The 22,284-nt window shown below is 33.6% G+C and overlaps 1 protein-coding gene across 1 annotated transcript in view; it reads left to right on the top strand.

Moving 5' to 3' along the window:
* Positions 1–22,284, top strand: part of STXBP3 (syntaxin binding protein 3) — a 52,065-nt gene that overhangs the window by 11,568 nt on the left and 18,213 nt on the right. The window contains exons 4-11 of the mRNA XM_059927088.1: positions 1,321–1,397; positions 4,006–4,084; positions 5,325–5,425; positions 10,071–10,225; positions 13,531–13,621; positions 16,793–16,917; positions 19,512–19,607; positions 19,743–19,800. Of these exons, the coding sequence (XP_059783071.1) occupies positions 1,321–1,397; positions 4,006–4,084; positions 5,325–5,425; positions 10,071–10,225; positions 13,531–13,621; positions 16,793–16,917; positions 19,512–19,607; positions 19,743–19,800 (782 nt within the window). The remainder of the gene's footprint in view (positions 1–1,320; positions 1,398–4,005; positions 4,085–5,324; positions 5,426–10,070; positions 10,226–13,530; positions 13,622–16,792; positions 16,918–19,511; positions 19,608–19,742; positions 19,801–22,284) is intronic.

The following is a 22,284-nucleotide window of genomic DNA, read 5'->3' on the forward strand; positions in this document are numbered from 1 at the left end:
TTGTCACTATTATAGGAATAATCATAAAAACCTTTCCTTTTTTATCATTTAATAGATACCCACTTTTCAGTGAATTGAAGAAGTGGCACTTTCTGCTATTGATAACCAGACATTTCAGAATCTTTTCAAAGTCTGTGTTCTAAATCATATTACAACATTTTAACACGCACGTTACTCACCAAACATAATACATAGTATGTACAGCGTAAGATGACTGTAAGACACTTTATTTTGGGCACTAAGCAATAAAAGTAAATTAACACAGATTTAACCATAATCTTTTAAAGGTGAAATTACAATTGTTGAGAGTGGAGATAAAAATAAAATTAACTGTTTCCTCGGAAATCTTATTTGATATCCTCTCTAACAGAAGCTATGATAAACCTATACTATACTAGTATAAATTTAGGGATGAGAAAATGAATCATCGTATTTAAAAGAGAAGTCCAACAGTAGCCTTCCTTGCATGTCAGATTAATGTTTTAAATTCTTTCTAGGCCCTTTGCCAGCGTGAATCTTGAAAGATGGTTCTCTTGATTTGTAGAATGATACTTTAAGTTAGTATTTTTTTAATATAGCCTTCATAGTTAATTTGACAATTTAGGGCCTACTAGTTTTAAATTCACTTTGTTTTATATTAGTTATTTATAAAGTTCTTAATTTCAATAATAAAAATATAATTGATTAAATTATGGCGATATTTCATTGTTGAAAAAATAATTTATATTAATGTGTGGTTTTAAAAGAAAAAGAGTTAATTGGCAGTTTATTTAAAGAATGTTATAGCAGTTAAAAACTTAGACTCTGGAGTTGGACAGATGTGGGTTGGAATCCTGTCTCTTCTTTCTTACTGTGTAACTTGGATAAGTTTCTTAACTTTTTTAAGCCTCAGTTACCTCATTTGTAAAATACATAAAGGGTTATTATGAGGTTTAACAGATAATTCATGCTTAGCCTGATTTCTGATATTATATTTTCTATTATTATAGTAGAATATTTTTTTAAAGAAGTACATATTTTAATTTTAAATGCATTTTCTTGGTTTCTTCATGGCATGTTGATTGCTTATGCTGGTAGACCTAACTACCAAATAGCTGCTTTATCTTTTTTTCTCATGATGAGCACTTAGCCCAGAGTTTAGGGAAGACACATTTTCAGGACTTTTTAATTTTTCAAATGAAGACAAAGAAAATGTTAAGCCCAGGATATACAATTGTGTTTCTATATTATTATAAATAAAAAAGTACGGTGAATTTCATTTAAAAATTGTTTCAAGTGTATAAATATTTGGTTATATAAAATGACTTTTTTTTTGGTTAGTTGTGGAGAATATTTATAAGAATCGAGAACCTGTCAGACAAATGAAAGCTCTTTATTTTATCTCTCCAACATCAAAGGTGAGTGTTTTGAATCTTTAAAAAGTATGTTCTTCAAAATTTTCACCATTGACATGATTTTCTCTTAGAAAATTCAAAGTAATAAAATGTCCTTTATTAGATGCTTAGGAGAGTCTCCCTGTGTTAGAAGATTGTTTCATTTGTATTCTTCTCAATGAGGATATTTAAGTGAAAGAATTCCTTTCTCCCCATCTATTAAAGCAGAATTTAATTATATAAAATGATAGAGTTTCTTTCAATAATTTGTATCCATGCAGTTTCTATTCAACCATAATTTTTAGGAGGATGGAAATGTATGTAAAAGAAATGATCTTGGATTAATCTTTCATTTATCTTAGTGACTTCCCTATAGTATACATATATGTATGGGTGTACACACATATATGTATGTATATATGCATATATGTATGTATATATATATTTTTTATGGGAAAGGAATTTCTTTATAATCTAACCATGATTTAATTCATACTTAAAGCCAAAACTTTAGAGCTATATAAAGTATCAAATTCCTTTATTCTGTATAGTATCTGAGAATGCATTTTCCAACACATCCTTTGGCTTATTCTTAGAATAAGAATGTTAATTTGGCAATTCCAATTTCATTTCTTCTAACTCTAGCAGAGCAGACAGTAGGGAAAAACCCAGACGTTTACGGTATGGTCTCTACATATTGGCTGCTGGTGGATTTTAATGACGTTTTATATCTTATCCGTAATATAATTTTATAAGATAAAATTCATGATCGGAAAAAATGAAAGAAGCACCATTTTCACCTATTAAATTGGCAGAGGGATTAAAAAAAAGTGTGTATATGTAGACATTTATTTATTTATCTGTGTATCCTATTCTAGCTGTCAATACCCATTATCAATGGTTAATGGAGTAGAAACTACTATGTACTGCTAGTGGGAGTATAGATTAATACAGCCTTTTTGGAAAATAATTTGCCATATCAAGAACCTTGAAACGTTCTGAATCTTGGAGTTTATTGTAAAAAAAAATCAAATAAATGGTCAAACTAAATTTCAAAAGCAATAAGATATCCAGATAAATTCTTAGCATTAACAAATACTGGTATGAAAGACCATGAGGCCATTGAAAATGAGGTTTCTAGAAAATTTTAATGATTTATATAAATGTTGATTTTTAATGTTAGTGACAAAAGCAGGATACAAAATTATGTATTCAGTAAAGAATCAAAGGATTCAGAGAAAATGGTACCTGAATGTGACTCCTTTATCTACCACAACCGACTCCAGTTTCTCCTCCTGTCCTGAATCAATTACCTCTTGGGTTCTGTAGGCCTCTGGGTGCATGTGAGGCTTTGGGCTCCTTGGGTACTTGTAGAGAAACTTGGTGTGAGATTTCCTTCCTCAGGGGCTGGGTGAGCACGTGGAGACCAGCATCAGAGAGTTCCCAAGCAAGGGTCATAAAATGACAGATTTCAGGAAGAGTTTGTGTATAAGAGATCTGTGAACCCTAGGGTAAAGGTCAGTTGGGTGGTTTTTTTGCTTTTATACCTACAGCCCTCAGGAGGAGAAACTTCTTTGCCTTCCTCTTCGCCTTCCTCTTCTTATGGTACTGCCTCTATTCAGGATACTCCAACAACTAAACCTAAGCTTCAAGTGAGCTGACAAAGAGAAGCAACCACACATCTAGGTCAGGTGGCCAGAGAGAGACGGTTTAGTAAGAATGAAAGAAAGGGCACATCTAGCAACATATAGGGGCTTGGAGGGAAGGATGATAACCCAAACAGAAAAATAGTACACTTAAGGAGAGTCTGGTATAGCACATAAACTTTCTGAAGCTCAGAAGTGTATTTTCTCAGTTAAATAGTTAATTGAAGAGGATAATCACTATGGAAATTTGAATTAATAATCTAAAAGATAAAAATAGAGTATCTCAAAGCAAAAAAACAATCATTGAAATCATGAGGGGAAGGATAAGAGACTTGCAGGATAGATTCATGAGCTCTAACAGAAATATACTAGTTCTAGGAGTTGCAGGAGGAGAAAAAGGAACAGATGGATGAGAGAGAATTAAATTGTTTGTTCTTCATTTTTGCTTTCAGGCTACTGTATCTTTAAAACTACCAGCATAGAGGCAAATACTATTAGACTATATTACCTGCTCTCCCTCCTCTTCGCAGTCTGCCAACCTTTGGCTTTTTCATTCTAATCCCCTTTGACAATTTTAGCTCCTAGCTCACTGTCAGTCTCTTCAACAGTTCTCCAGTCATAGTCTGGATGGTTTCATTTTCCCTGTAGGTAATACTTTCAGTACGTTCATTGACTTCTCAATTCCTTGATCTGTTATCTTCCAGTGGTCTTGTCTTTTACATTGCTTCGGCTTCTCAGTCACTTGATCATTCCTAGAGCTCCTCGTCACCAAAACAGCACTCTGTTCATACATTTTACCTTACTACTTACTATGCTTCTAGCTATAACTGGCTAGACAACATAGCATCTTAAAAGATCAGTTTATAAATTAATCTTTTGACAGTTAAGGTTTTACTTTATCATCAAAATAATCTTAGTTATTTCAAAAGCTAGCATATTAAATTAGTATTTGATAAAATGTATATTAACATCTAACCTTTTTTAAGTCTGTAGACTGTTTTTTACGTGATTTCGGAAGTAAATCAGAGAACAAATACAAAGCAGCGTATATCTACTTCACTGACTGTAAGTAGCTTTGTAAAAGTTATTGCTTCATTATTTCAAATCCTATAATTATGAATTATTTCTTGTAATGCTATTTTAGTACTAGTGACTTTCTATTTATTGTTTGTTCTAATTAGGTTAGAAAGAATCTAAAAATATAAGATTATTTCTATGCTAATTCATGGTAAGGTGATAGAAAATTAAATCATTCCAAACTAGTTTCAAAAGATAGTCATTTTTGCTGGTATACAGGGGTGAGGGGGTTGATGGAGAGGGCTATCCCTCAAATTCTGTGCCAATAACAGGAAGAATTCTTCTTTAAATAAAAGTTTCAACTGGGGATTTGATTATATAATAAAAAAATAAGACCCTTTGGGAGATGCACTGAAGAAACTGCCATCTGTTTGCTAATATTAAGGGAAAAAACCTATCACATTTCTTTTTCTATGCTGTACATTCAAATAAAAAGCAGCTTTCTATATTATTTTTCCTGTAAATTTTTATTTATCTCATACCTAGTAGTAGCTTGCATTTTTTAAAAGGCCATATCATAAGTATTTGTCATTTAAGTAACCTTATTATACAGAAATTCATGTTTCTAGAATTGATAAAATTTAATGAGTATGAAGCCTCTTTTAATTTAAGGAATTTTGAGGGTAAAGAACAACATGTTAAAAGACAGCAGAAGCCAGTGGTTGATACTCCAACCTAGTTTTAGTGAAACTATATAAGCAGTTAAGTAAAAGGGGGGAAAAGACAGGTTCTAAGGTCCAGAACCTACTAGTTTAGAGGCTGAAAATTTCCTGACACTAGAGGATATCCTGTAATTCAAGGAAAAATTAAAAATTTGTGTGGTGTGGCTGCACTTAGTGGCAGATTTAGAAAAGTAGTATAAATTCCTAAGAAGTTCTGTAAGTCCTGTGAAAGTTTATTAAGTCCTTAGTTTGGACTTGATTTTCCTTCCTAACAATTTTAGTTTGCTGTGTTAGCAGCTCTCTAAGGAAATATATCTTAGGTTGCGGTGGATACGAATGGGGAAAGTGGAATTTGTATTACAGCCCTCATTACTAGAATGCATCTGTTCTATAAAGTGAAAAACAGTATTTACATATTATCTCTGTCCTCATAGTAAATTACTTTGTGAAAGTCAGTAATTATATATAAAAAATAAATATTCTTGGATGTTGGAATGATTTACTCAAAAGAATGAAAATTTAGATGCAGTTATATGCTTTGATTTTTTTTTTTTTTCCCCTCTCAGTTTGCCCTGATAGTCTCTTTAACAAAATTAAGGCTTCTTGCTCCAAGACAATAAGAAGATGTAAAGAAATAAATATTTCCTTCATTCCACTTGAATCGCAGGTACTTTCTATTTTTATTTTTTTAATTTATTTTTTATTAAAAAAATTTTTTTTTTGAGCAGAGAAAGGTTTGTTATAAGGGTCAAGCAAGGAGAATGGGCAGCTTGTGCTCAGAAGACCCAAACGCCTTTTATTTTTAAGTTTAGTTTATAATGGATTTTAAAATTCAGTTTTATGAGCTTATTTGTTAATAAGGTTTATCCTAAAGATGTTTTATATGTTATGTATTTGGCGAAGTTTGAACAATCCACAAATAAACATTTCCTCTGATGAAGGGAGGAACATTAGTACTAAATTGGAATATAACGTTAATAATGAAAGTGGACTCAAATTTCACATCTCCCACTAAGTCCTGTGTGTGTCAAGGTTTACAGCCCTATCAGATTATGAAACCAAAAGATTTTTAGCATAATGTTTGTTAAATGACTCCAAAGAAATAAATACTTTTAGCTTCTGTAACCATTTGTGATATTAAAACAAAGTTCTTTAGTAAACTTTTTACGTAATGTTATATAAACTATTATTTATTTTAATTTATAAAATGAAGGATTTTTGTTTTGCCTTTGGAATAGTTAATGAGCCTTCAATTAATAATTGCAGGCACAAAGTACTTTCTCTGTGTCAGACACTTTCCTAAATGCTTTACATAAATGTACGCATGTAATCTTCACAATAGCCCTATGAATAGATGATAATTCTATCTACATTTTAAAGATGGGGAAATCAAAGAGGTTAAGTAACTTGCCGTAATCACACAGCTAGTGCATTGTTTAGCTCTGTTCTCTGTGTTTGGATTCCAACATTTCATAGAATTGAAATAGTTTACTGTTGTTTGGAACTCTAAGGTCAATATTTTAAGAAATAGAATAGTCCTGGATAATGAATTTTTCTGTTAAGCTGTTGCTGGGTTTTTTGGGAGGGGTTTTTGTGTGGTTTTTTTTTAATATTATTTATTTATTTGGCTGCGTCGGGTCTTAGTTGCGGCACGTGAAATCTTTGTTGAGGCACACGTGATCTTTCTTTGCAGTGCCCGGGCTTCTCTCTAGTTGTGGCGTGTGGGTTTTTCTCTCTCTAGTTGTGGCATGCGGGTTTTCTCTTCTCTAGTTGTGGCGCGTGGGCTTAGTTGCCCCGTGGCATGTGGGATCTTAGTTCCCCGACCAGGGATGAAACCTGCGTCCCCTGCATCAGAAGGCAGATTCTTTACGACTGGACCACCAGGGAAGTCCCTAAGCTGTTGCTGTTTTTGACAAAGAAAGACCATAATCAAGTTTGTAAAATTCTAAGATATCTGCTTAACATTAAACTGTTTTCCAAAGGTTACCTTTAGATTTATTCTTTTTAATATGATATGTAAGTTCAGTGTAGGGTGAAAATGGGCTTCCTAAAATGATGTGGGATTAAATAGTGATGTGATAAATATTACAAATGTGTCCAGAGCATCTTGCTGCACAGAAGATAAATATGGTTTTAGCCTCAGAATTCAGTAAATTTCAGTAATTGCTGTATTTGAAGGAGAGGTTTGTGTATATATCTGACTAATTTGATGGCTGATGGAAATAACTTGTCTTTGTGTGTATAGACAAATCTCATGAGACTCTTCTACTTACCAGTCTTTGCAAAATGTTGTGATTATTTAAGGTCCTATCTGTTGGCTATGTTTTTCCCCTAAGAAGTTTTTTCTTTTAGTTTACTTCCTTGATAAATATCTTAAGGGAGTTTACTTAATAAATTTAACTGTTATGGGGAAATTACAGTGAAAATTGTAATTTTCTCAGTTTTGTATTGTGACCTTTTGTTTGTTTGCAAGTGAAGATATAAATGAAATACTGCTAACTGCTTTGAGCTGTAAGCAAAGGCCTATGTGAGCATTTATCAAGATCATGTGCAGTGGACATTGTCTTCTAGATGCAAAGAGTATGCTATGAAAAGATGATCAAGATATGTGCCCCACCCTCATCTGAGAGCTGTGAAAGGGATACAAAGTATTACACATCTTCAAAACAATATCAGTTAAGATTAGGTTCAACTGCATATAACAGGACAACTTAAACTTTCAGTGTGTAACCAAGTTGGAAATTTATTTCTTGCTAATATACAAAAAGTCAGGAAGTGGGCTATGTAAGGCCAGTATGCTGGCTCTACAAAATTGTCAGGGGCCTGGTCTCTTAGGGATGGCCCTCATGATCCAAGATGTCTGCAGAGTTATTACATTCTCATTTGAGGAAGGAGGATGAAGGAGAGAAAGAAGAAAGTACATTTTCATTTATATCTTATTAGCTAAAATTTAGTCACATGGCAATACCCAAGTGCATGGAAAATGGAAATGTAGTGTTTCAGCCAAGCATATGGCTGCCTACCCCAAATAATTGGTATGATTACTGAAAAGTAAGGGAACAATGGTTTTTTAGGAGGCAGCTCATAGTCTGCCACAAGAGGAGATTAATTCTTACTAGGAAAATGAGAAAACACTTAGAGGGAAGAAATATTCTAAGAAGTGAGAATAGCGTGAGTGCAAAGATACAGAAGCAGGAAAGTGCAGGGGAGCAGCAGGAATAAGGATTATAATGGGTGATGGTATGATAGATACGGCTGTGTCTGTAGGTAGGTTGGGACCAGGTTGTAGGAGGCACCAGGTTCCATCAAGAGTGATGGCAGAAAATGGGCTGGTACAGAAAAGTCCTAAAGTCTTTAAGGAAAAGTAGAAGTCGGGTGATCGTTGAGGAGAAATTGGTAAAGTCAGATATGATAGTCTTCCGAAGAAGAGAAGTTGGACATTCATCATATTTCAAAGTTGCATAGAGAGGAAAGTGGTTGACTCCTCCTGAATCCATGAGTCAAAGGGATTAAAGAAAGCTCTCTTTCCCTTTCAAAGGGTTTAAGGCAATTAATGCTGTCACATATACCTTAGGGCAATTAGATGGAAAGCATTAAAGAATATAAGGGAGTTTACAGTGGACCTCAGGGAGTACAAAAAGTCTGGTATAGTTAGTGGAGAGGGTGCTAGATTGTATCTAGGTAGAAACAGCGCTAAGCTGGCTATAATTTAGCAGGAAAAGTAGGTGGAGGTTGTGGGGCGAGAGTTCCTATATTTAAGGAGCTGATTGTGGGTCATGGAGATGAAGAAAGCATTTAGTAATAGTCTAAAGGAACATGTCATGGTGGTGATGGAAAGTGGGGGGAGGAGAAGGAAGGAAAGGGAAGATGTGAGTGTAGAATGAAAACCAGCTCCAAAATTGTATTTGGTTCATTAGAGTATTAGATAATAGCTAAGATTAATTTAAGCTGTGGTAACAACTCCCCAAATCACAGTGCATTACAACAACAAAGTTTATTTCTCCTTCATGTTAGTGTCCATTGTGGTTTGACTGGGGCTTTGCTCTACATCCTCTTCATTCTGGGACTTAGGCTGAAGGAGTAGCCCCTGTCTGGGACATAGCAGAGGGAAAAGAGAAATGGTGGAGCCATACAATGGCTTTTAAAACTTCTGTAGGGAAGTGGCACATGTCACTTCTACTCACATTCCAATGACCATAGCAAGCCTGATATCAATGAGTGGGAAGTATACTCCCATAGGGAGAGGCCCTGTAGGGAGGGCAATAAATATTTTTGAACAGATATTATCTACTGCAATGGGATAGAATGCTATGAGAAAGCCACAGTCCAGCTGTAGGGTGCTTGTTGGCAGTTAATACAGCAACTAAGACTTTGTTAATACAGCAACACAGACATAAGTGGATTAGCTTCAGCTAAATCTCAGTCTATGTTCAGGCTGCTGCTGTTAGTGATGGGTTATGTTCAGAGAAACGAATTACTTTGTGTGAAAGGAAGTGCAGGGAAGTTTATTCATAATTCATTAGTAAACCTATAATGTTTATTACATGTCTACTTTTACACTCAGTACATTATCCTAGGCTAAGGGGGATTACTATCATTGTTTAAAAAACAAAATTAAAAGTAATTTAATGGGAAAATCTCAACTCCAATTAGAGAGCTTTTTCTTTTGTATTCTTCAAATAACACAATAATAGTAAATCTCTAATCCAATTCTTTGCATGTAAGTAAATGCTTTTGTTAGTTGAAAAATGTCTGTGAGGTTTCACTGTATATATTGTAAGACCAGTACTATGTCTGGCACAATGCTGTGTCTTTTGGGGAAGTATGTCTCTATTTTAAGGACATTAAGAGTATAAGCTAGAGTTGAAGATATATATCAACTTTGGAAAATTTCTAGGTTATTCTCTAATGGGTTAAGATTTTAATGTATGTCAAATATATAGACCAATTTTGGCTTTGTTTTATTTCTTTGTGCCAGGTTTTAGATTTTTATTTTTGTTTGACTACCTCAGATTTCTTCATCTGCTGCACAGGTAGAGAAAATCAAAGAGTACAATCTATATATGAAACAAGAATTGAAGGAGAGAGGTAGACTAAGCAGGAAAGGAGAGTGAGAAAAGAAATAAAGGATGAAATCAAGATGACAGAGAAAATGAGATTTGATTAAGGTAAAGACACAGTTGTTTCAGGAAACAGCATGGTTGGTGCAAGTATTTTTTTTTAGAATCCCAAGGAATAGCTGTGTTTTTCTAGATATATATTTTTAGTCAAGTTTCTAAATTGACAGTGTGACTTTTTTTGGCCTAACTTAGGTATATACTCTTGATGTACCAGATGCATTCTATTACTGTTACAGTCCAGACCCTAGTAATGCAAATGGAAAAGATATCATCATGGAAGCGATGGCTGAGCAGATAGTTACAGTATGTGCTACCCTGGATGAAAATCCTGGAGTAAGATATAAAAGGTAAGACACTCAGTGGTGCCTTTATATGTTATGCTATCTGTTTGCTCTTTGGTACAGAGGTAAGTAATGTCTCTGTGCTTTTGTGTGTTGGTTTGCAGAATTTATTTTCTTTATAAAATTATGCTGTACATATAGGAGATTTAAAGTTTAAGGCTTAAATTTCAGAGTAACTAATAGCCTCTATTACTGAATTTCAGAGCTTAAATTTGGTATGGTTTACATGTATATTTTTCATGAGTTTAAGGAATGCTTAGAAGAATGTCTTTGTTGTCCTATGGGGAATACCATCTTACATTTAATGTTTTATTGAATTTCCACCAAATTGAAATAGTCATAGTATCTGGATACTGGTTATAGTATCTAAATATCTATGGTATCTAATTCCAGTAGCCATTTTAAATAGATTTTTGGAGGTTTTTTGTTTTTTTTTTTTTAAATTATTATGATTTATTTTATTTTTGGCTGCATTGGGTCTTCATTGCTGTGCATGGGCTTTCTCTAGTTGCGGCGAGCGGGGGCTACTCCTCATTGTGGTGCGCAGGCTTCTCATTGTGGTGGCTTCTCTTGTTGCAGAGCACTGGCTGTAGGCGTGCAGGCTTCAGTAGTTGTGGCACGTGGGCTCAGTAGTTGTGGCTCGCGAGCTCTAGAGCGCAGGCTCAGTATTTGTGGCGCACGGGCTTAGTTGCTCTGCGGCATGTGGGATCTTCCTGGACCAGGGCTCAGACCCGTGTCCCCTGCATTGGCAGGTGGATTCTTACCCACTGCGCCACCAGGGAAGCCCGATTTTTGGAGTTTTTTAAAAGTTAAAGTTTGACTTTAGTACTATGTACCTTTATTTATTTGCTTCTTATTAAAAATAAAGTTTACTGTAAAGTGCATAAATTATATTTATATGGCTTGATAAATCATTCCAAAGTGAACATACCCATCTAACTTCACCAAGGTCAAGAAATAGAATACTAACAGTATCTCAGAGGCCCCCCTCATAATCCCCTCTAGTCGTCACCCCCTGTCTCCTCCCCAGAGGTAACTACTATCTTGACTTCTAACACATATTTTAGTTTTGCCTGATTTTGAACTTGGTATAAATGGGGTTATGATGTTTTTCATTTCTGGCTTTGTTCAGTATTATGTCCTTAGACATTCATGTTGTTCTGTATAGCCAGACAGCTTGGATTTTAATCTCTGCTGCTTACTGGCTGTGTGATCCTTCTGCTCTCAGTTTCTTTATCTATGAAATGGGAACAATCATAGTACTCACCATATAAGGTTGTTTTTAGAATTAAATGAGTTAATATCTGTAAAGAACTCAAAATAGTGTATGACACTAATAAACTAGTAGACGTAAATATACTGTACTACAACTAATAAGTTATGTCACTTGTTTCTGTTTTAAAAGTTTCTTTAACTTAAACATTGACATTTGTCAAGGTAGTTGGATGAATTGTTTAATTTCAAATTCATCTAGTACTTTATATTTAAGTTTCATTATTCTTGACCATTTAAAAAATCTTCTGTTAATTACTTAGAAAGAATATAGTAAATCTCCTTAATTCAGATGTGACCAAACAGGCTCTTCACTCATACCTCAGGTGTTGGAAACATTCTTTTTCTTATAGGTGATATGCTAATTACATTCTGAACTTAAGTTGTTTATCTCCTGCTAGAGTTCAGTCTCTGTTCAAGCTTCTGCTCTTGGTGTTTGGCTCTGTTCAGGGAAATGAGTATGTAATATAGTCGGCCATATATATCCACAGGTTCGGCATCCTCAGATTCAACCAATCGTGGATTGAAAATATTAAAAAAACAAAATTCCAGGAAGTTCCAGAAAGCAAAACTTGAATTTGCTACATGCAGACAACTATTTACATAACATTTACATTGTATTTATGACTATTTACATAGTATTTACACTGTATTAGTGTTATAAGTAATCTAGAGGTGATTTAAAGTATATGGGGGATATGCATAGTTTATATGCAAATACTTCGCCATTTTATAAAAGGGGCTTAAGCATCCATAGATTTTGAAATCTGAGTGAGGTCCTGGAACCAATCCCCTGTGGATACTGAGGGATAACTGAGGCCAATTTATAATTTAATAGCTCACCTTTGGACCTGTTTGGAGTTATTGTAATAGTTAAATAATCAGGCTTTTAGAATCCTACTTGTTCTTTCACAAAGTATTCTTTTATGCCTCATGGACTTTTCAAGTGTAATTCTAACATGAAATTATTTCCTTTTGAAAATATTTTAAAGCAAAATGTGTAATAAATTATTCTTTATAGTTGCTGCTTTATTTACTTTTGAGGTATAAAACCTAAAGGTCATTTAACACTTTGAAACTCTTTACAAGGAGAGCCTCCATTTTTGAGGTTGGTGTGCTAATTGAAGAGCCTTTTCCAACAATTTCTTGTAGACTCGGAAGTTATACTAATGTCACTGGTCATGAAGTTACAATTTAGAGTATGATTTTATCATTTTAGAGACAGTGGTATATAAGATTTTATGCAAAAGACTATATTGGAAAGTTGACTGCATGTTAGAGAGCATGTAGGGAGATCTCATACTGCTAGTGGGAGAGATAATTGGTCAAGTAATTTGGAGAGTAATATGGTAATATCTGGAAAAGTTGAAAATGTACATACCATATAATCTAGCAATTATACTTTTAGAAATAATATATCTAGAGAAACATGTACATGGAGATGTATGTACAAAGATATTTGTTTCAATGTTGTTTGCAATAGTATAAAATTGAGAATGACTTAAGTGTCCATCTTTAGGGGAATGAATGCATAGAATCCAGTATAAATCATATGATGGAATACTATATAGAACTAAAATGATTAAATTTGATATGTGTGTCAACATAGATCTCACACATATATATAACAGTAAAAACATACTGTTAAAACACATATAAAACAGTAAACATATGTATAATAATAATGACAGGAAGAATACACATCAAATTCATGATAGTAGTTGCCTTGGAGTGGGGGTAGCTAGGGGTGGCGGAAAAGACCAGGAATTGGGAGGGGAATAAAGGGACTGCGGTTTTATTTATAATATTTCCTTCATATGAAAAAACATCTGAAGCACAAATGAATGATAAGGTTTACATTGATAAAATCCAGACAAATTGATATAGCATTATATTTGATGTATTATCTGAACTTCTCCATGTTTATAAAGTCTTTTAAATTAATAAATTTATGGTTTAATTTTAGAATTCAACTTGATGATATTGTAAAGTGTGTCTTGAAAGAAAGATAATTGTTTGAACATTTTTTCCGTTTCTAGTAAACCTCTAGATAATGCCAGTAAGCTTGCTCAGCTTGTTGAAAAAAAACTTGAAAACTACTACAAGATTGATGAAAAGAGCCTAATAAAGGTAACATATAAAAGACAAATAGTGGTTATGCATAAAGTCTGTCTTATTTCTTTATAAACCAAGGAAACTGTTCATTCATTTTCCAGTATTGATTTGAGAATCATTAACACAGATCCCCAATTTTGATTTGGGAATCACTGATATAAGTGGTAGTAGAAGTCTTAATAGACAGTGTGGCTTAGAGGGGAAGATAAGGGTTTTGAAGTAAGCACTTTGTGTAAATCCTGGCTATGCCATTTAATTCATAGATATGTCAATTAGCAAATGATGTAACTTCTCTGTGCCTACGTTTTCTTATCTATAAAATGGGGATAATAAGAGAATACCTGTTTTATAAAATAGAGGATTAAATGAGTTAATACATAAAAAGTTTTTAGAATAGTGCTTGCAACTGAGTAAACAGTTAATAAACATAATTTTTCCTGTTATCACCAGCTTTGTATTCTTGGACATATTATTTACTCTGAGTTGTATTTTCATCTATAAAATGGATCAGATGATATGTACCGTGCTTGGTTGGTATGAAGATTAGGCAGATTAGCTTGTGTTTGGCATATAATAGGAGTTTAATGAATGATAGCTATTACTATCTTATCAAGGTAATATAAAGTAATCTAAGACTAAGATTAGAACCTGGGGAATTCTAGCATTTGAACTTGGGTTGGAGAGTGAAGAGCTTGAGTAGACTGACAGAGGTGGTGCCAGAGGGCTAGGAAGCCATATTACAGTAGCTGAAGAATGAAAAGAAGGAACTGTTGATAGTTTAGAAGAGGAGATGGGCAAGGAAACCACCAATTACAATGCATGTAGTAAGAGGAATGAGAGAAGAATACATGAAATGTAGTGGGAACATAGGCTGGGGCTTAATCTTATTGTAACTGGAGTCTTGGAAGGCATCCTAGAGGAAGAGGCCCTTGAGCTTGAAGAATGAGTATAACAGAAGAGGGAGTTTTTTTCTTGGATAACAGGATTCTTTGGGCAGAGGCATAGAGAAAAAGGCAAAATTCACAATCAAACAACTTGGCTAGAATGGAGGGTGTAAGATTAGATGTAATGTTGGTTTAGAACTTTAAAAGTTACTAGGTTTTGGTTTGGAGGACTAGTGAAATCTGTTGTCCTGGTTGTAGTTATGAAGATAATGGCTTGGTATACATAGCATAGTGGGTAGTCAATAAATGTTTGTTGAATGAGGAAAGAGATAAACGATCATTATATTAGTTAATATCCCTTTAGTCCTTCATGATTTCAATGAGAAAAAGGAAAATCCACAAAAACCAAACTTGTCCTTTCCATTCTTTCTGCCTCAGAAATTATACATCTTTCAAATGCTTGATACCTTTTCTTCATTCAAGGACCTGAGAGAGTGTCACCTCGTTTTTGTTTTTTTTTTTTAATGCTATTCTTATCTGCTTACATTCTTTTTTTTTTTTTAATGTATGTATGTATGTATGTATGTATGGCTGTGTTGGGTCTTCGTTTCTGTGCGAGGGCTTTCTCTAGTTGTGGCAAGCGGGGGCCACTCTTCATAGCGGTGCAGGGGCCACTCTTCATCGCGGTGCGCGGGACTCTTCATCGCGGTGCGCGGGCCTCTCATTGCCAAGCACAGGCTCCAGACACGCAGGCTCAGTAATTGTGGCTCATGGGCCGAGTTGCTCCGCGGCATGTGGGATCCTCCCAGACCAGGGCTCGAACCCGCATCCCCTGCATTGGCAGGCAGACTCTCAACCACTGCGCCACCAGGGAAGCCCTGTCACCTCGTTTTTGAAGTCTTTCCTCACTCTTCAGGTCAAGCGATTCTTCCTCTCACATACTTTCATAACCCCAAGCCCTGATATAGCACTATTTCTGAAGACTCATAACTTACATGTATTGAGGGCTTACTAAGTGCCAGGCACTGTGCTAAGTGTTCATGGTATTATTACATTTAATCTTTACAGTAATCTTATAGGGCAGAGGTTCTGATTAAATATATATATTTTTTGTTTGTTTTTTAATGAGAATACTGAGATATTAACAAGTTAAGCAATTTTTCCAAAGTTGTACAACAAGAAAGTGGTCAAGGCTGGGAATTCCCTGGCGGTTCAGTGGTTAGGACTCCACGCTCTCACTGCCGAGGGCCCAGGTTCGATCCCTGGTCAGGGAACTAAAATCCCATAAGCTGTGTGGCGTGGCCAAAAAATAAAAAAAATTAAAAAAAAAAAGAAAGAAAGTGGTCAAGGCTGGATTCAGACCCAGATCTACCTGATTCCAGAGGCTGTGCTCTTAATCACTATACCATACTGTCTCAAGGTTTATTTAAATGAGTGAATGGTTAACTAAAAAAAATTTTAAAGATCTATTCTATGTAGTTTACCTTTGTCTGCTGTAAGTAAATAAATAAGAAATGTTTGTCTTAGTTGTGGTTGTCTCTTACTGCTCCAAATAATAATCCAAAGAATTTATTACTTTTTAAAATGAAGTATGGAAGATACTGATATTAACAATGATTTTTCCCAGCACTATTATTCACTGTTTAATGATTAGTGCTGTTTGTGAGTTAATGATAGCAAAGCTTTCATTGTAATTTACCATCTTAGCTGGCATCAATGTAATCTTTTAAAATGTGTAATGGCTAAGAGTACAGGCCATGGAGTGAAGCTGACCTGGGTTTGAATCTCCCTTCTACCACACACTAGCTAGCTATGTGATTTGGGCAAGTTACTTAATTTTAAGCCTTAATGCCCCCATTGTCAAATGGAGTTAATAATCCCTGTCTCACAGGGTTGCTATAAGAATTAAATAATATGGATATTTCTTGCTTAGCGCAGTGTGTAGCATAAAGAGCTCAAGTAATAACTACTATTCATAATTTATATCAGTTTTAGTGTTTATGGAGCTGAATTCCTAAGGAAATAGATTTAGTGCAGGCCAAATGTTACTTTTTTTAAAGGAATTTTCACAATATTGTATTATTGAGTATAGCCTCTTACTCTAATTATGAAAGCTTTTGGTTTTGTAGTCTTATTTTCTTCCCTGTTATACCACTCAGATTTTTCTGTTTTAATATAGCTTCACATTCTTAGGAATGGGGCAGAACTTAGGAAAAGTCTGCTTTTGTTTTCTAAGATACTAAAAATGTGTTCACACAAAGAAATTGAAGTTTCTTAAGATAATTTTATTTTGTTATTCCAGGGTAAAACTCATTCCCAGCTCATAATAATTGATCGTGGCTTTGATCCTGTGTCCACTGTCCTGCATGAACTGACCTTTCAGGCAATGGCATATGATCTACTGCCGATTGAGAATGATACATACAAGCAAGTATAACTTGAAGGGAATATATAGGACATATACAAACAGGATAGGATATTAGCATTTAATGATTCCTGCAGGCACCAGAAATCTAAAGCCCCTGTAACCTTTTTTCTTCAGAGACTTTATCCTTCTCTTACCCCTATAATCATAATCTATTAAAAATGTCTTGACCTTGTTAGTTAATGGGTAATTTAACTGCTTTGAAGCTTTTTCAGTGTATTTGCTTCCTTAACTGTGTCTACAACAAAAATAGATTTTAAACAGCTGGAATTTGTACTTTTCAGTAAATACCAGGCCCACTACTATATTTATTGAAGTGGAAACCATATTCAAATTGGTTAGGCTGTGATTATTCTGAATCACACATCCAAAAGTTATCTATATGTGCGTCTTGTCAACATAGTGTATTTAAAAAGATTAGAAGACTAGGAACCTAATTAGGATGGTTACTGAGAATAGATACAGGTTTACCAATTTGGCACCTATTATTGACTTAACTCTGATATAAGCATATTAACTTTAAAAGTAATATCAAGTAGCTAAATAAAAAATGAAATCACTTTTCTGTTAAGGAACCATTTTATTGTACCTTTGTGTATCATTTATGAGTGTGTGTATATATATATATATACACACACATATATATACATATATATATATAACATGTTATTTGATATCATAATTTCTAAATCCAAATTGGCATTTTTCAGCTAAGATTTACTGCTTTGAGCATAGTAATGAAAAAGAAAATTAGTTTTCTGAAATTTTATGTTTAAATTAATTTAGTAATTTTAATAGATTAAAAAGATCCAAAAATTTGTGCCAATTATAATACTTAATATTTTTCCTTAAACCAAATATTGTTAAACTAATTTTGTATTTTCTATTGTATTTTTATTTGCATTCTGGTCAAATCCTGGCTTCTGAGTTTTTCTTTGTTATTTGTATTAATGTTAGATGACGTAGATCAACATTTTTCTAATATAAAAGTAGTTTTTCTAATATTAAAGTAGTTATTCTAATATAAAATTAGTTTTTCTAATATAAAAGTAGTTATTCTAATATAAAAGTAGTTTTAAGCAGTTTATTCAGAATTTTCAGAAAGCATGTTGTTTACCTCTCTTATCCTTTAGGTCTCTAAACCTACATTGCTCAAGAGATTTAGAAACGACTTAAACTGATGGCACTTAAGAATTTGGTTCCAGACTATTGACATAAGTTTCCAACATTTCTGACCTAGCACTTTTTTTTTTAATTTATCTCCCTAGGTTTGCTGGCAAGCAAAGCAAGGTTTAATTTTTTAAGAGTAATGGAGAGACTTATTTAAAAACAAAAACAAAGAAGTCAGAGATTTTTTGAATGAATCAAAAAGTCCAGGGATAAGACTAGATGGAAGCATGAACTCCCTGTGGATTGTGCTCCATCCCAATTTTTAATGGAAATAATGCAGAGCAGAAACTTCTAAGTATCCAGACTGTGTTCTTCATCTTGGTCACCTCTTCAAATGTACTCTTAGGATTGTCATCATCTTTCAGTATTGTCAGGCCTGCTACCTTAATCTTTGTTTATAAATCAAAGGTTAAAGAAGTACAAAGTGGCATTTTAAATGACAAAAAGGCTTCTGTCCTTAGTGCAGTCTTGTAATTAAGCACAGTCGTTCTGCCTTTGGACATCTGTAATTAAGACCAAATAGGTAGATGGTTTTATAGACGGGGCCTGAAATTTGGGGGATTGTAGAAATGATTATATTTATACAGCAGAAATCTCCATTTATTGTCTGCTATCCAGTGCTAGGAAAGCTCAATGCTGTCCATTCTGATCTTGGCTCAGGACGTTGACAGTCCCAAGGATGATTGAATTTTCCAGCGCCACAAATGGAAGGAGGCTGGCTATTTGCATAAAAAGAGAAGTGAGGAATTACATTTGGGGAAGCAGTCAGGAAGCCCATTTTGAGTAATTTCATGAACCTCTTGAATTGCCTCTCAGTTCAGTAGAACTCATTAAAGCAATCAAGGTTTTTAATGGCTACACTAGTTTTTCTCTCATTTCCTTTCCCATTCTTTAAAGGAGATGTGGTTATAGGATTAGGGAAGAATATAGAAACAGATGATATATGTTTGTGAATTTTGTACCAACTCTGAAACACCTTCAGTACTTAATAGGCTACACTAGGGGGTGACATTTCTTTTCTTAATGGATGTTTGATAGTTGAGTTGATGGTTATTAGAACGTCAAAGTAGTGTTTTGAGCAACTAGAATACAAATTGTTAGTGTATTCACTCTTGTTCTTAAAGTTGATTGTGGAACGTTGAATTTTTGTTTCGAAGATACCACTTTGCTGAGATAAAACTCTATAATAATGACAGCTAAACCTAATGTTGGAAGTAAAAAGGCCTTGGTAGACATAGCACTTTGATCTTTATTGTATGGATAACAATATGCCTTAGTTTTGAGCATGTATTCATTATCCCCCAAAATAGTGGATGTACTCTTCAGTTTCTTGAGCTGTATCTTAAAATTATTGTTTACAAAAATGTTTCTTTCGCTTTTTGGGTGGGAAAATAATCCAGAAGTTCATACTTCTCTCTACTTGTAGGTATAAAACAGACGGGAAAGAAAAGGAGGCAATCCTTGAAGAAGATGATGACCTCTGGGTCAGAATTCGACATCGGCATATTGCAGTTGTATTAGAGTATGTGAACTCATTTTAATTTTTATTCTACATTTTTAAAATACTAAATACATGATAGTACATTTTGTAATCTTAAAATACTTTTGTAAAGAATTACACCTTAGAAATTTAAAGAATTCTCTCACAATTTGACAGGGAAATTCCCAAACTTATGAAAGAAATTTCATCAACAAAGAAAGCAACGGAAGGAAAGGTAAGAGTGTTATTTAACTTTCAAGATAATGATGAAGGTGAATTTTAAATTTTGTATAAAATTTTTTATCTATTTAACTTTCCATTTTGGGAAATTTCTAACATACACAAAAGTAGAGAAAATAAACTTTCATGTACCCATTACCTAGCCTCAACAGTTAGCAACATTTTCTCTGTCTTGCTCCATTAAAATTTATTTTTAAAAGGCCATTTAGCCAATTGCATTAATGCATTCTTGTTAGGTTTTTTATATTGAAGTATAATTTACCTAAGTAAAGTGCACAAATCTTAAGTGTATAGTGAATAACTTTTTACATACATATATATGTATTCATACACACACATACCTGTGGAACTACCACCTAAATCAAGATATAGGACATTTCTATCATTTCAGAAAGTTGCACAATAGTTTCTGTGAATGTAGAAAATTTAGCCTGATCCTTTCGAATCCGTATACCTTTTAAACTAGTTTTCTTAGTAGTTAATACCTCCTAGCTGTATAATGTAGAATAGAACTGGTGACAGGATATCCTTGTCTCATTCCCAACCTAAGGGGAAACGTGTTTGATATTTCATCATTGAGTATTATGGTAGTTCTAGGTTATTTTAGTTATTTACATCCTTTGTCAGATTAAGACGTTCCCTTCTATTCCATATTTGCCAACAGGTTTTTTTTTTGGTTTTGTTTTTTAAATCAGCAGTAGGTGTTGGATTTCATCAAATGCTTTATCAGCACCTATTGAAATTTTTTTCCCTCTTTTATTCTGTTAATGTGATAAGTTACATTCATTGATTCTCTAACATTAAACCAATCATGCATTCTTGGAATTAGCTCCACTTAGTCATGATACTTTATCCTTTTCCTATATCACTGGATTCTATTTGCTAATATTTTGCTTAGAATGTTTACTTCTAGGTTTATGAACAATAGTATTTCCCTGTAATAATTCTTGTGTGTGTGTGTGTGTGTGTGTGTGTGTGAGTGAGATAATCTTGTCAGGTTTTGGCAGCAAAATTATATTGGTCTTTAAATGAGTTGTAATGTTTTCCCTCTCATATTCTCTGGAAGTGTTTGTGTAAGATTGTTATTACTTGTCTCATCATTGCTTGGAAGACTTCACAACTGAAGCAGTCTGGGCATGGAGTTTTCCATTTTTATGGGGAAGTCTTTACGTACAAATTCTTTAATAGTTACAGAACTATTCAGATTTTTAATCTTTTTTATATCAGTTTTGGGATGTTCATTTTTAAGGGATTTGTCTATTACATCTTCATTTTCAGATATCCTCTTATTATCTTTTCAGTGTCTGTAGAACCTGTAGCTGTGTTCTATTTATTTAATCCTAATATTGTTAATTTGTGTTTTAGCCTATATACTATTAATATGCCCTATATGTATAATTAGTATTTCAAAGAACCAACTTTTGGCTTTGCTGATTTCTCTACTGTATGTTAGTTTTATGTTGAATTGATTTCTACTCATTTTTATTTCCTATCTTCAGCTTTCTTTGGCTTGTTTTTCTTTTTCTAACTTCTTGAGTTGGATGTTTACAGCATTGATTTTCAACCTTTTTTCTCTTACTATATATATTTATTTATTTCCTTCTTAACATTGTTATAGCTGCATTCCCCAAGTTTTGGAATAACCTATTTTTATTTCGATTCAGCTCAAAATATTTTCTAACTGTCATTGTGATGTCTTCTTTGACTCATGTGTTATATAGGAATATGTTTTTTAATTTCAAAGAGTTTGGGAATTTTCTACTTGTCTTTCTGTTATTGAATTGTAATTTAACTATATAGTGGTCAGAGAATGTGCCGTGTATGATTTCAGTCCTTTGAAATTTGTTCAGACTTGACTTGTGACCTATCATACGACCTATTGTGGTTAAGTACCCAATGTGTACTTGAAAAGAATACAAATTCTATGTGTGTCAATTAAATCAAGTTGGTTCATCATGTTATTCAAATATTCTATTTCTTTACTCATTTTTTATCTGCTTTTTATATCAGTTACTGAGAATGGTATTGCTTATGGCTGTGAATTAGTCTATTTTTTTTAGAATCTTGTCAACTTTCAAAGCTGTATCAACTGATGAAGCCATGTTAATTATAGTCTTTATAAATTTAAGATAGTTATCTTTCTGTTGAATTTATCTTTTATCAATACAAAATGTCATTTTGTTTTTCATTTGCAATATTTCTTGACTTAAACTCTACTTTGTCTGATTTTAATATAGCCATACCTGCTTTATTTTAGCTAGTGTTTACATGGCATATCTTTTCTCATCCTTTATTTTCACCAATTTGTGCCTTTATGTTTAAAGTGTGCTTCTTAAAAAGAGTTTGTATTGATAGTTGAGGTTTGTTTGTTTATTCAATCTGACGATCCTTATCTTGTAATTAGAATGTTTAAGTCCATCTGTATTTCATGTAATTATTGATATAGTTGAATTTGTTACCATCTTATTTGTTTTCTATT

Source organism: Balaenoptera ricei, chromosome 1, assembly GCF_028023285.1.
Source record: "Balaenoptera ricei isolate mBalRic1 chromosome 1, mBalRic1.hap2, whole genome shotgun sequence".
In the NCBI taxonomy this organism is placed as follows: Eukaryota; Metazoa; Chordata; class Mammalia; order Artiodactyla; family Balaenopteridae; genus Balaenoptera; species Balaenoptera ricei.